Below are 14,552 nucleotides of genomic sequence, written 5' to 3' on the forward strand. Positions count from 1 at the left end.
CACATGAGTGTGAATAAGTTTACCATATAGCAAAGCTGGTCAAAATTCTCACTATTTAAAAATGTTGATATGGTTTCTTATCATATTTCCAATGGATGGCAAAATGCAAAAAATTGATTTTTTTTTGCATTTTTGTTAGCTTTTATAAAAACAGAAAGCTAGAATCCTGATTACACTATTTTTTCTTATCCTTTCTGAAATTTCCCTTTGTGATCTCTAGTTACCTAAACTGAAATTTGGGCTGTAGCATTATTTCTACATATTTAGTAGTTCTAGAGAATAACTTCTGACTAGCTGCTGTTTATAAAATATTTTCCAAGTAAATAAATGCAGTCTCATTTTTGGTAGGACTTTTATATTTAAAAGAAATATGTGCAAACTCAACTAAGTGCCTTTGATAAACAGTTTGGAATTGCTGATTAATTGGAACTAAAAACAGATGAGAGAATTAAACATACGTTCTTATTCAAGTTCCCTGGAGGATTTGTCAGGGAGCTTGGCATACATTAATAATTGCTTGGAATGGATTTAATAGCTCATCTTGTAGTTTAGCACACACAAAGCAATCAGTCAATATAAACAGCATGGTGTCATCTGTCTTTGTTAACTAGGGATCTCAAATGCCTTTCATAATAAAGGCTGGTAATTAAGATACAATTAGAAAGGAAGCACTCAGATGTGGTTTTGCCACCTCAGGGTCCATAAGCAATAAGAAGAAGAGGGTAGGTTTTTCTGAAATCGTGGGATACTTTGAGTCTATGATCTTCTTCAGGACTAGACACACGTTCGGACACACAGTATTTGCTCCCAGCTGCTCTACGGGGACGGTGCTCAGACCGGCTGATGGTCAACCCCCTACACCTTAAACGATGGCTACATTAACATTTACGAGACTTCACCGTATAACCCCGGCACCTAAAGCCGGTTCTTAAAACACTTTTGTTGACGCTCTGGCACCAGCATTTGTAAGCGTATCGGACAAAACTCTTTGAGGGAACGTGCTCTGCTTTTGGTTTCGTCTGTACATCCCTGTTGATCACTCACCTTCCCGGGTGCTCCTGGAGAACCTGGTAGACGCTAATCTGGAACGTCTCGTTATCAAAGCGCTCGCGGATATAATCCTTGTATATCCTGAACTCGGCAGCGGTCACCGCTTCCCCCTCCGGGATTCTGGAGAGATCGAACCTGAACTCGCGGTAGTGGCAGCGCTGATGGTGAAACTCGCGGTCATGCTCCACTGGAACAGAAAAGCAGCCCATTAGCCACCTGCGTTGTCCGCTCGCCCCGGCCATCAAACACGCTGTGAATCGCCACAACAAAGCAGGGCAGGAATATAGCGTTGCACTGTCTCACTCTGCTGTTTGGTTCATTAATGCATCGACGAAATACATGATTCCATAGCACTTATTATAAGTATATACGTATTTACCAGACTCTCTCTGAAATGGTTTTACAACTCGCTGGTATAGGGTGTGGATGACCGTTGTCTTTTAATGACTTTGGCAGCTTCGTACTTGACAACTGTCTCTGGACACTTGCCACCAGTAACGGCCAAGCTGCTGCATAAAGGATCTCAAAGAAACAGATGGGGCTTTTCAGAAGTGCTGGTTCTCAGCCTAACTCTGCTTACGAAAATTAAACACACACACACACACACGTGCAAATTCCAGTCTTTGAGCCTCTTTCTATGCCGGTGACCCACACCCTGAGCCAGCGGGAGGCAGAGTGCCACTCCACAGGACTGAAGCTTTTGTCTGAAAGCATCCCGGGTGATCAGAGCTATGAAACAAATGTTCATAGCAAGCATCTTCTTCAGCCCAGCAACAGCCCTTAACAGTGACTTTGCAATAACAAGAGCGGCTAGATTCCTCCCTGAATGTATTGGGGTGGCCTGTTATGCCAGCGAGTGATAATTCTGCCCGTCATGCTGATATACAACTGGTTGGCTTGTGTAAAGCTGCTTGCAGATGGTTAGTGTGTGAGGAAACAAAGATCTGAAGACTGTCCTCCAACCAGCGTCCTCAACCCTGCCGGCAAAGGGGAGGAGAAGTGTCAGCGCCCCATCCAGCGCACACAAAAGTGAAGCACCCTTCTTTGAAGAAATTCCAAATTAAACAGACAAGTCAGACAAAGGAAAAGGGGGAAACAGAGGTATGAGGGGATGAACTGCCTCGCCTGAGGTCACGCAGCATGGCGCTCTGCGAGCTGAGGTTTGAACCAGGGGCTTCCCCAATGTCCCAATCCCGCCGTCTGTCCACTTGACCTCCCTGCAGCTCGAGTGCACAATTCAAGTAGTTAGCTCTGAGGTTTTCTTGGCAAAGAATGTGTGTCTTTCTACAGGCCTGATTCTCTTCTGGCAGCAGTAGAGCCATTGTGTAAATCCATTGAGTTAAATGGAATTACTCCTGAAAATGCGGAGTTTTGAGCCTGAGTCTGTGAAGTGCGATTTAAATTTAGTGCTACACCGCACTAATGTGTATTAGCATCAGTGATTAAGCACACACAAGACACTCCCTCGTGGCGGGGATGGAGTGTGGAAAGCCTCCTGGAACCACTGAACATCCAAACGCGCGCCCAGAGCAGGTCTGATAATGTTTTACTGGCCAAGATTCAGCAGCTGGCTACAAACTCTCCTTCATCTTGCATATTATTTCTGCTGGGAGTGCAGGGCTCTCTGTTGGCCACTGTATGATAGCTGCTCAGGGAAATAAATACTTCAAAGTTCTTGCTAGTAGCTGGGATTCTTCTTAGAGGAGTGTTTTAGGCATTAAACCCCTAAGCTCTCCAAGACAGAGGCAATTAAGTTCAGCAAATGCTTTTATAAGTTGGGCAGTCCTAGCGAGCACTGGATGAACCATGTTCTTGTTCCACTCCTAGCTCTAACATCTAAGTCCAGCCTTAGGAAGATCCCTTAGTCTCGTATACCCTGAAGTGGGGCATACTGTGAATATTTGTCAGTGTTTGGAAAACACTTGGCAGGCTAAGGCTGCCCTGTAAGTGTTAGCAATACTATTAGATGTGCCTCTACCTCTTTCTTCACAACTATTCCCAGCAGAGTAAGATGCAAAGAGTATGATTTCAGCCTCAGAGGAATTTGTGCATGCCTAAATTATAGAGGGGAGTAAAAAATATTTTAGTGCAGAGCAGCTCCTTTAACCACAACTATAGAAGAATGAACATTTGGGGTGTTTTTAATTATATTACAGATAGCATCACCAGCATGGTGTATTTCAGAGAGCTCTGGTGTGGGACGTCCAAATGTGATTTGCTTCCACGACCATTGGATGGCTGAATTTTCAAAGAAAGTTGGGTGCCCCTTTGCAGTGTATGCCTGGGATCGCTCTCTGTTGGCCCACACCAGTCTCTAGCTGTGCTCTGTATGCATAGTCTGACAACAAACACATGAAGGTAAAACTTTTTCAGGTGCTGCTAGAGCCCACAGTGATTTCCACACTAGAGCCCCAGGAAAATGTGTCATATTAGTATGAAAAATTATTGAGTCAGGGTCATAAAATAAAGATCCCCAAAGTCTGAACTTTCCCATGCTTTACAAATGTCTGGATATAGGGTTTTGGGTTGAGCCATCTTTAGTGTTAAAGCAAACATTCCTGTGGCTATAGTCATTAAGATCATGAAAATATGTGGATATGTAACTGAAGAAAGAATCCCAAGAAAGCCTTCAACTCAGTGTTTATTGTTTTTCCCCTTTTTTCTTTGCACTCTGGACCTATCTGCTGACCCAGAAGTAACAAATCCTTTCAGAACTAATTTATGAGAAACACTGACCCTGAATCAACATCTGTTACATGACTGCAGTAAATCTTATTACATAATTAAACACCAAAATCTATGTTAAAATATCGTTAAGGGTCTGACTTGGACTCATAAAAGCAAGACTCTTCATTATGAAGGCTGAAATCCTATCCTTAATTCATGCTGCTGTGCTTCGGTATTTGTGAACATATGGTACAGTATATATGATCATGCACTTTTTTGTAAACCCCAGTAATACCTTAAGCACAACAGCATGAGGCAAGCAGGGGAGTGCTCAAGAAGTCAGAGTTTCCTGGGTTTGATGGGTGTTAGTCAGACCTTTGAAAATACTGCAACAGGGTTGTTTCCAATTAATTACCTGAGGAGTTTGAATAGGGGAGTGTTAAAAAAAAATAAAGGAAGGAGGCAATGGTATTTTAAAAGTGTTCACTGTAACAGTCAAGGGAATTGCTACAGTTCTTTGAATATGACTAGTTTCTCCATTAGGTTTATAAAATCTGTGATTTCTATTGACACAGTATACTGTAATAAGAAACTTCTGGTCTTTCTTACAGGACTTAATCTCAGTTGTTCATCAGCCATTTGAAAAGCTCTCTTAGAAGTCATCACAGAACACGAAAATTTGTTGGATGTAGTTAATAGTCTGTTTGCCCAAAGAACTTAAGCTCATGTTTGTCCTAGGTTCATAGCTCTTGCAAAGTGTTACCACCCAATAGTTTTTGGCTAGTGGTTTTAGTCCAGTTCCTACTGGGGAGGCTCCTAATTTCAAGCATTGGAAATTCTAGCTCAGCAAGTGTCACAATCCAAAAGCCTTGGCAAGGCAGCTGCTTGGAGAGGAAGCCAGAGCTTTGGATGTGGCATCAAAGCATGTAAAATAAGAGAAGGAAGAACACCCTTGAAAAATAATTCTGCTACAAAACAGACACTGTGCATTAACTGTGGGAAAACAGTGGATTTCTTCCACTGAAAGAAACAACCTAAAGTAAACGCACCTCTCCGTTTCTAGGAGAGGTCTTGTATTTTGGGGGCTGGTGCAAAAGAGCTCTTGGGCCAAGAGTGGTGTGCTAAGTGTAGCAGTTAATCATAGCTATGCTATATGCTATCTTGTGATCGTCAGACACTCCTTTTGATACTGGCCTTTTGGCCAAAGAAAGGCCAAAAAGATGAGACCCTAGAGCTGCAACATAGATATGGACAACAGATTCCTGAGAAAATAAGCAAAAACAACAAAAGTGTGCAGGACAACTAAGGTGATCAAAATAAAACAAGCGCATAGTCTTAGGTTAGTGGTTATCAGTAAATTTGCTACACCTTTGTTGCAAATATGCAAGTACTCTTAGCATCTTTGAAAGTCTGGCCTTGGCTATCTGTCCACAGTCTGAATACTGCACAAACTGCAGTCATCCATCTGATACAGACAGGTTTTCTGATCTCTCTGAAGCCTTTTGTTCCTCCAAACCCACTCTGTTATGGCTTTCAGTGATGCAAGAGGAGGCATAGTTGTGCAACAACAGTGACGGTTAAAAGACAACACGATGGATACATGTGCTGAGGTGTGAGGTAGCCAAGAATCAGATCCAAAGATATAGGAAAAAATTAAGATAAAATGCCTAAGAATCCATGGTACTTGTTTCGACATGCCCTAAAGGGTACTCTTTTTTTTATGAGGAAAAAAAGTTATAGCAGTTGAAATTTAGAACTGATAGCAATGCAGCTGAAACCAGGACCAGAAAAGAAGACTAGGCACAAAAGAAAATCCAGTGATCCCTTTTTAACACCTCTGGGAGCCCAAATGTCCACAGCAGATGATATCCAGCAGAAAGCTAGGGAAAGTAATTCATCCTATGTTTGGTCATTTTCACAAAAAAAAAAAAAATGTTGAAACCAGAAATTAGGGCCCTAACTATTTTAAACTCCTTTGTAAATCACTCCTGGTAAATTAAAAGCTGATCTGAGCTAGTTCTGCATACATTGATTGGACTACTGGTTTTGTAATATGGACTGAGAGCACAGCAAGGCATGACCGTGACAGCCAAGATTTAGGTTTAGACATAGATTGCAATAATTATATTATTTCTGTCTACAGAGGCCAAAGAAACCATAAAATTTTGGCTTTTGTACAAAGCGCAGTAGCACTATGTCAATCATTAATGCTCTACATTAAGCAAAGAACCAGGAACATCATAGGAATAATTTTCTAAGGTTGTGTTAAAAATCTGGTACTCCCAGCTAATCCAGACCCCAGGGAAGTCAGTAAAAATATTTCCACTAATTTCAAAGCAGTCCACTTATGCCATGCAAGAATCTACTCACCTATGTATTTTTATGTTCTTGTTTTCCGAAGCAGTAAAAAAGCTCTTTTTCACAAGCAGAGTAAACATGAGATGAATAGATTCTGAGCTCAGGCTACTGAACTGAAAACTTCAGTAACCCCAACCTTCTCTCCGCAACGTTTGGATGATGCACTGGGAATATATTTTGAACACTTAAAAAGTAGATTTTTACATTTTCCTATTAACATTTTCACCTGATATTTTTTTAATAACATATTTTAAGAATAGTTACTTATCGTAGTGATCACAAGTGGGATAATCACATTATTATCACACTGAAAAATTAAGAAAGCTACTTGTTTCTAATTTACAATGAAAGAAGAAAGCACCAAAAGGAATGTGCGCTAGGGTGTCTGTAACTTCTTTACTCCCCAAAAAGGCCAGAAGGGATTTGTAAAGGACTTTAATCTCAAATAGATTAAAGGTCCTGAATTCCTGAGACTGAAAGATAAGTCAAAGGAAAATAGATTCCAAGAGACAACACCCCCTCGCTCGGCCTCCAAGCCCTGCGAGAGACGCAACTTCAGAGGCATCGGCACCATTGCCTGCAAAACCTGCCGGAGATCCAGGGGCCAAGGAAAAATCCGCCGTGCTCTGGCGTCGAGGGCCTGTCTGGCAGCTCTTGCTAGTCCACCTGTGCCCACCGGACACCAGCGACTGAAGAAATAACACAGGCAAGCTTAGCGAGCAGGAACGTCGTTATCTCCGTCTCCTCTGATCGTTGCAGGTCTACAGAAAATAAACGCTGCTTCTGGAGGGATCCCTGAGGGCTGGCTGGCTTGTCCAGCGAGCTCGTGGATTTGAGCCTTCCTGGGCAAGCTACCTTTTCAGTGGCACCACTTGCACTCAGGAATGCAAAAATCTTACCTGAATTTTCATAGAAAAACTAGCTTTAATTCTCTCCATAACTGTCCCGAAAGGTTCAAGTCAAAACTATGCACTTCACCGAATCTTCTTTGCGTTTTCTCAGTGTAGAGCACGAGGTTTCTTAGAAACTGGCTGATTTGGGAGTACCAGCACAGCCGGTGAGCTGCGATCGGCTGCACTTGCGCAGGCTACTTTCCCAAGGAGAAGTCTGCTCCTGCCACTCCGGCTGCGCTCCTCTGCTGCCACCCTGGTGAAAGGGATTCAGCTGAAAAATAACTTCTCTGTCCGCAGATGAGTTCACACCCGCACCCTGGCGCAGCGCGCGGCCACGGGGCCCAGCAGAAGTAAGGGGGGCCCCTCCAGACGCAGAGGGAGGGATGGCAGGGCCAGCCCTGTGCTTTGGGTTTGCAATGTTTGTGAAACTGCACTGTAAATTTTCAGGATGCCGATTATGAGACCCCTTGATGGGATTCTAATTAACAGTGATTAAGTGTTCCCTCTATAAATTGCATTTCTTTGTCTCTAAACTGATGGATAAAATCATGTCTCTTGCGAAATATAGGCCTTTTCTCCTTATGCTAGTGAGCTTCAAGAAGGAGGAAACCAATGAGGGGTAGGATCCAGCAGTCTCGGTAGCTGAAAAGGCCTACGGGCCCAGTGGGAATCCTGACTGAGCAAGAAGTGCAAGGTTAGTGCTTATATTTTTCGAAGGAAAAGAGGGAGTATAATAAAGATTGCAATAATGTCATGCCAAGCCACACTTTGCTTAGGCATGTGTTTCCCTCCTCATTGTGCTTGACAGCAAGAGTTACAGGGGCAGTTGCAGTAAATTTATAAAGGCAGGAATTTGGGAATGTGAAGTGCTGTGATTGGTTTTCATTTGCTTCATCCTCTTGACTAAAAGATTTACATGTGGACACCAGGGAGCTAGAGCAGCAGCAAAATAAATGCTTAAAGAAATAGTTAAAGAATATAAATTGGGAGTCCTATAAATGGTATAGAGCAAATGTCCTGGACTGTGCATAACTAAAGTGAAAACATTGTTTGTAATAGGAGTGCTAAAACAGTATTTGGAGGACTTTTTCACACTGGATATCTGCAGCTCTCAAACTGATCTAAAACCTACTGCAGGTTTTTGAGAAACCTAAGGAAAAATAAATGCATCCTTGATTTTGGGCTGTGAGATAAGCTTACTAGAAAAATACTCTTGTGGTTTTCAGCAGCACATCCCATGGTCGGGAACTGCTGCCATCCTGCACTTCTTAATACACAAGCCCTGAGTAACATTATTATTAGTACCCCAGTAGCATCCACATTTAGCCGCGTGCTGTGCCTGCAGCTGCAGAGAGCATTTGATTCCTTGTGCCATGGCCTGATTTGGATCTGCGCTTGCCAAAGTGAACAGCTCCACACCTGGATCAGGAGCGACCTCAGTGCTGGGTCTTCTGCTGGAGCAGTTTGCCTGGAGCCCCTGTGCCAGCAAAGCGTTCCTCCAGCACCACGGCACAGCTGAGCGCCAACTTCCCGCGGCACCGCAGAGATGCCGCTGCCCCCACTTGCCGGAGGCTGCTATGGGCAGAGGGAAACCCGCCTGCTTGCAGCCACTTGAGAGTCATCTGGGTTTGACTCACGATGAAAGAGACCATGAATCAAGACTGGAAGCTCTGGTGGGCGGCTCAGATGTGGGCAAAGGCTCCCTCCTGCCGGGAAAACATGCTGCAAGAGCCAGGGTGGTCACTCGTTCAGCCACAGGCCACCGAGCTGGTCCATCGAAACCCTCACTGATAGCCTCCTTGGAAAGCCCTGTGCTCTGCCAGCACAGCGCCCAGCAGCAGGGCTCCAGCAAGGACTGGCAGTAACTCGCATGCCGAGCTTCAGTGCTGATGGACCCATTTTACAGCTGGGTAAAGGGAGGTAAAGGCGACAAGCTATTTGCTGCATGGTAAATCAGAGTGTGGCAAGGCTAAGCCCTGTCCTGTCTACTGTTGTAAATCAGGATGAATACATTAATTTCAAATGAGATCAAAACCAGGCTCCAAAAATGCTGATCCCCAGCCCCAAGAGTTTAGAAACGGGAATTTAAAATACTTTAGTGTTCACGGCTGCAAAGCGATCCAGCGTAAGCATTTTTGTTATGAAAGCAGAGAAAAAAAGCCCTCTGGAGTTAATATTCTTCCTTTAACCATCACTTCATTTTTTCAGCTTTCAGCGTGAAGGTGGTGTTGCCAGCAAGACCACCTAGCCACAAACCCAGCAGGGAGCTTCCAAAATTCTTCTAAACACAGACTCCTTGTTATAAATTCAAAAGTGGTAATAGCAGCAGTGCATATCACATCTGTGCCAGGGTCCGGGCCTGGGAAGGAGAAGACTCCCTATTCCTGAACAGAGCTTGGAAAGATCCTTTCAGTCCACACATGTATCAGCATTAGCCATTTCTTTGTCAACAAATCCCTTAATACGTACCCTTTCTATCATGTACAGATGTCCAAAAAATAATGGAATACTGTACTACAAGATTAAACACTTTAATGTCAGCATATGTGTTGCATGACTCCGAACAATGGTATCATTGTGCGTGTACAAACAGCGGCTTGAGGGAAGATGGGTTTAATTATCTCCGAAGCAGCAGCAAGTTCTTCCTGCATAAATTGAACTTCAGCTAGCAAGGCCTGCGCAGAGCGGAGATTAGTATTTTTTTTCTAACAAACTGCCTAGGCCCTTTCTGATGTTCTTCCAATGTTAGGTTTAGTGTCGTAATCACTTCAGGCAGGGCTTAAAAGAGCGACGCAGAGCCACCTGGTTTCCTGCAAGCGGGGCGGCAAAGGAGGGCGCTGGGCTGAGGCTGCTGGGACTCACCACATCCTGGTGTCCCATGTGCTCCCCAGGAGGCCCTGAATTTTAAATTCCTTAGGATGGCAGATGGCAAGGGGAAATCGTGATGATCTGGAAGGCACGGACAGAGAGGCATGCAGGCTGCCTTGTGCGTTTGAAGCTGTTCTTCTATCGGAATTTCACTGTTGCTACTTTAAGGAAGTGCTGGATGGTTAAACAATTTCTCCTTAAAGAACATGCACGAAATATCTGCGCAGATTATGAACAGGTAATCCATTTCCCTTGCAGACCATGCCCTGAGCAGTATACATTTATGCTGCGGTTTCCCTGCTGCAATCAGAGCCAGACTAGATGAAAGGTACTGTGAAAAATTTACACGTGGGATTGCTCTGTGAACATGAAACTTGTATAATAGTAAACAGACTGAGCACGGTGCAAATCCTGATGCTGAGTTTGCAGTGTCTGCATGCGAATGTGGAGGAAAGCAAAGTTAAAGAAGCAGGGAAGAATTGTGTTTCTTCAGAATAGCTTATTCGCAACCTTAGCACCACACAGTGCTGCCATCAATCAGGAGCTACTGTAAAGCACGTAGTATTTCTGCAGGATTTGGGGTGTGAGGGAATGCAGGAAAGGCGGGAGGCCAGGGGAAAGAAAGTTAAATAAATGGGAGTAAAGATGTTCCTTGAGACAGCCACCCCCTATTCCTACCCTCATCTTCCAAGAATCCAGGATCAGGACATTTCATTAGCAGAGCCTTCCTCATCCCCCTCTCAAATCTCTTTGCTTTTTTCTCCCCTTTAACTGGGCGGCAGGGATCCAGGACAGCGCTGAATAGGGTATGCTGTCATTCTCCTCGCCTGGCACCAAGGAGATGGCTGTTTTCCGGTTACATAGATAGACAGACAGACAAGCTGGGGACTCTGTGGCGATGCTGCCACTGAGTCCACAGGAAGCTCAGTGCAAGGAAGTCACAGGGCTCTTCTCTGCACCTCCCAGCCAGCCAGCACTGGGGCCATCCTAAAACACCTCCAGTTCCTGCATAGTCACTGGGAGCAGCACTAGTTATCTGTGCTAGCCTGCGCCATCACCAGCCTGTTGTTCTTCTCTCTGTGCGCAAAAGAGCAGGGTGCACCTGGGCAGCAGCCCTGACCCGAGGTCTCTCCCGCTGCTTTTTACTTACAGTGTACTGCACAGGCCAGTCTAAACCCCCGCAAAGTTTCCTGCCTCCCAAAATCAACTTTAGCACTTCTCTGTACCCTTCTCTAGAAGTATCCTTGTAGCCAAACTGAAAAGTGAGCAAAATAAGCAGCTGAACATCATTATTGTGGCTCTTTTCTCTTTGTTTGCATGGTAATGTGGGCATGCATGAATGCAGCCTAAGAGCAGAGGCATCTGTCTAACGCGTCCCCTGAATCTTGAATACTCTGAATGCAGCTGTGGGAGGTATGTGGCAATGCAGGATTATATTTTTCATTTCCATCTTGGAAAGAGATGACTGCTACATGACAGCTTGCTTTCTCTTACTTTTTGTAATTCAGGGTACAGCAAGGCTCGTTTCACAGTGCTAGGAAATTAGTGAGTTACACTCCTAGCTCCCATCTGATGAGGCTGACTTCACTGTGAAGCTGTGCCAGCGTTAGGTGTGAACTCAAACTTGCATGTTTTGCCAGTGCATCCAAGGGTCAAGGAGATAGTGGCAACACAAAGCTGGGAGGAGGAGGAGGAGGCGGAGGCGGAGGCACAGGAAAGGGTCAGGATGGTGGAGCTTGAGGAGGCTGCCGCAGCATGGAAAAGGGTCACACAGGGAGATGTAAGCAGGAGGCGTATAGGAAGCACTTAGGAGAGGAAAGCAGAGTGATGGGTGTCTTAAGGGGCAGGAGGTTGCAGAGCACAAACAGGCAGAAAAGTTGGTGATAATATGGTTCACTAAGAAAAATAATCCACCAGTTGAGCCACCAGACAAATGGGGCTCAAGGTGCTTCCTGTAATGTGCTCTGAGATTGGAGCCTCTCAAAAAATCACTGATGCAAAACTCAGCAGGCTGCTCTCCTTGCTTGTACACACAGCCTTGAGCAAACGGAAACAAACCTCCGGCCCAGGGAAGCCGAGACAAGCGGCGGAACAGAGCGCGTCAGAAATAACCTGTGTTCGGCCAGAGAAGAGAAGAGGCAGCACGTGAGAGTCTGCTGCCAGGAAACCTAAAATGGGCTATTTGGGATAAAATGAGAACTTTGCAATGGAAAGATGTTCTTCAGCTTTGGCCAAATTTCTGTTCAGGAAGAAGGGAATAAAGTTTTCCTAAAATGTTTTCAGTCAGCTCTAATCTAATCTCAGGTGAAGGAGTTTGGTAGTGACTGGTGTCCACGCAGGAGTGTACCAACTCTGCACGCCTCCCTGCTCTTCTGCAGCATGTCCGTTAACACCCCTACGAGCCTACGAGGGAAGCATGAGCATCTCTGTAGGCAGCTGGGAGCCTGCAGCACCGGCACCTTCATCTGCATGCACATAGGGCATGCAAAGACTTAAAAAACACATGATGCAACAACTCTTTGATGCATTGACTTGATCATGAAGATATGCAACAGCATCAAATAATGCTCTTGCATTCCAGTAACTACAGCAGGGCAAACTAAGAAATCTTCAAATGTGTTTGATAAATTAGATATTGTTCATAACAGACAGCTTGAGCCAGTAATCCTGGGAAGGGCGCTGCCCAAGCCTCTCTGACGTGTTTATACAAAACAGACAATGTCTGAACATACCGCTAATGCTCTGAAGACAGCATTCATCCACCATTTGCAAGGCGAGACTCTTCAACCTCACTCTGGACCTGCCAGAGAGGATATTGCCTACTAACTCAGTTTCAATTTCTTCCAAATTTTGCTTCCAGATCATGAAAAACTTTATAAAAAGCTTGCTCATAAACAGATGCTTTTCAAGCTTATATGCTGCTAATTATCTTTCCACTACATGTTTTTTTCAAGTTGCCTTCTGTTCTTTATTACTACTGGTGTATTATTATACAGCATAAAGTTACTTAATGCAGCTAAATATTCAATGACATTTGCAAAACTGATACTAAAGGAAGGACTGGATTCTAGACTGGTACAGCTGGTTTAAGGTATTTTAGAAGTAAATGAAATCAAATGAGAATTTATAATCCTTCCTGAGGTCTGGATTCCATCAGACTAAACTCATTAGGCATTAAGGTGCAGGTGCAGCTAAATAAAGGATTGTGTTCTGCTTTCCTTAATACCATAGATTCACAACTTGAGTTCAAAATAAAAGTCTTCTAAAAGCACATGTATATATTACGCATCAACTGGCAACACCTGAGAGTGCCCAGCTGATGGTGTCTCCGAGTACCTTATTTTCGTCACTGGAACAGGCCCGTTCCTGCGCTGGCGGGGACTTGGTACACCAGTGGAGGAGCAAGTGCAAATTGGCCTCTTCATGCTCATGCATTTAATTTGCATTAGCCCCCTTTCATCTAAGAACAGCTGCCCAAATACATAATACAAATCTAATAAATCCCTCTTTAGTACCATATTGACACAACAATTCTAGCATCCCAAAACTATTCCAGCGTTTGCACCTCCACCTGCACAGGGTCTCCAGGAGGAACACGGTGGGAGTCGCACGCACCAGGAATCAAGCCTCTTTTGTGGTTTACTGTGAAGAAAGGAAATAATCCCAGAACCTGTTTTCCAAGTTCAAAAATGTATAACTTGCTGGATTTCTCAGCTTAAATCCCAGATTCTGGTTGTGTTGAGAAAACAGTTCGTGGAATATTACAAAATAACCAGAAGATATCAGACATGTGACCACCAGATAAGAAGCTTGGCCTTTGATTGCAGTCAGCCCCACCGAGATGTGGAAGGTGTGTGCAATCTGAGCCGTGCTGCGAAGCCACAATAAACTGGCTCTTTTGAGCTGGTGGATGCAATAATAAACACCTGCACCTTTCCAAGACAGGCTGGCTCAGGAAAACTAGTGCTGCTGCTGTGTTGGGGCCAACAAACAATTCAGGGGAGAGATCCATGTGCAGAGGCAGAAACGCTGCCCGGGCAGAGCTCTCGTCTCTGCTCTCACATCAATCGCGAACTTTTCAGGTGTCCAATCTGTGGGAGCTCCAGTGGTCCTAACACTGGTTTTTGAGCCAGGATTATTAGATAGAAATGTAGTGTGTGAAGGTATGGGAGGAAATATTTTGGAAAATAATGATTAGAAGCCTCAATTGCTGCCTAAAGAGATGCTTCACTATGGAAGTGGGGCTTCATGACCCGTTCCCTGTTTGTCTTTGAGATTATCAGGTTTTATTATGCATTGCCAAGATGATTCTGGTGAGATGGGGCACGGTAACGCACAATTCACGGTTTGGAAACCCGGGAACTAGGACCACATCATTGCCCGAGTGTGACCTGATCCTTAACCCTACAGAGACATCTACTCTCTGTCTTTTTCCCATGATGGACCTTGTAGCATCTGCATACAACCTTACTGCTTTCTAGGCAGGTTTTCTCTGGAAAACATTTATTTTAATTGAGAAATAGGCAGGGGACTGTTTACTATTTTAATAATTTTGTATATAGGCCTAAAGATTGTGAATATTAAAAATCTGCAAGGTGATTACATCCATCTGCAATACTTCTGTCGGTAGACGTGAAGTCCTAGTGATCTAGAGTGATAGCAGGCATAAACTATTATTTCAGAAACATCCTCAGGAGCTTACATTTATACATACAT

General features: G+C 44.2%; 1 protein-coding gene across 1 annotated transcript in view; it reads right to left on the reverse strand.

Moving 5' to 3' along the window:
• Positions 1 to 14,552, reverse strand: part of BMP7 (bone morphogenetic protein 7) — a 43,501-nt gene that overhangs the window by 17,516 nt on the left and 11,433 nt on the right. The window contains exon 2 of the mRNA XM_062589196.1: positions 1,045 to 1,237. Coding sequence (XP_062445180.1) covers positions 1,045 to 1,237 — 193 coding nt within the window. The remainder of the gene's footprint in view (positions 1 to 1,044; positions 1,238 to 14,552) is intronic.

This window comes from Rhea pennata, chromosome 16, assembly GCF_028389875.1.
Source record: "Rhea pennata isolate bPtePen1 chromosome 16, bPtePen1.pri, whole genome shotgun sequence".
In the NCBI taxonomy this organism is placed as follows: Eukaryota; Metazoa; Chordata; class Aves; order Rheiformes; family Rheidae; genus Rhea; species Rhea pennata.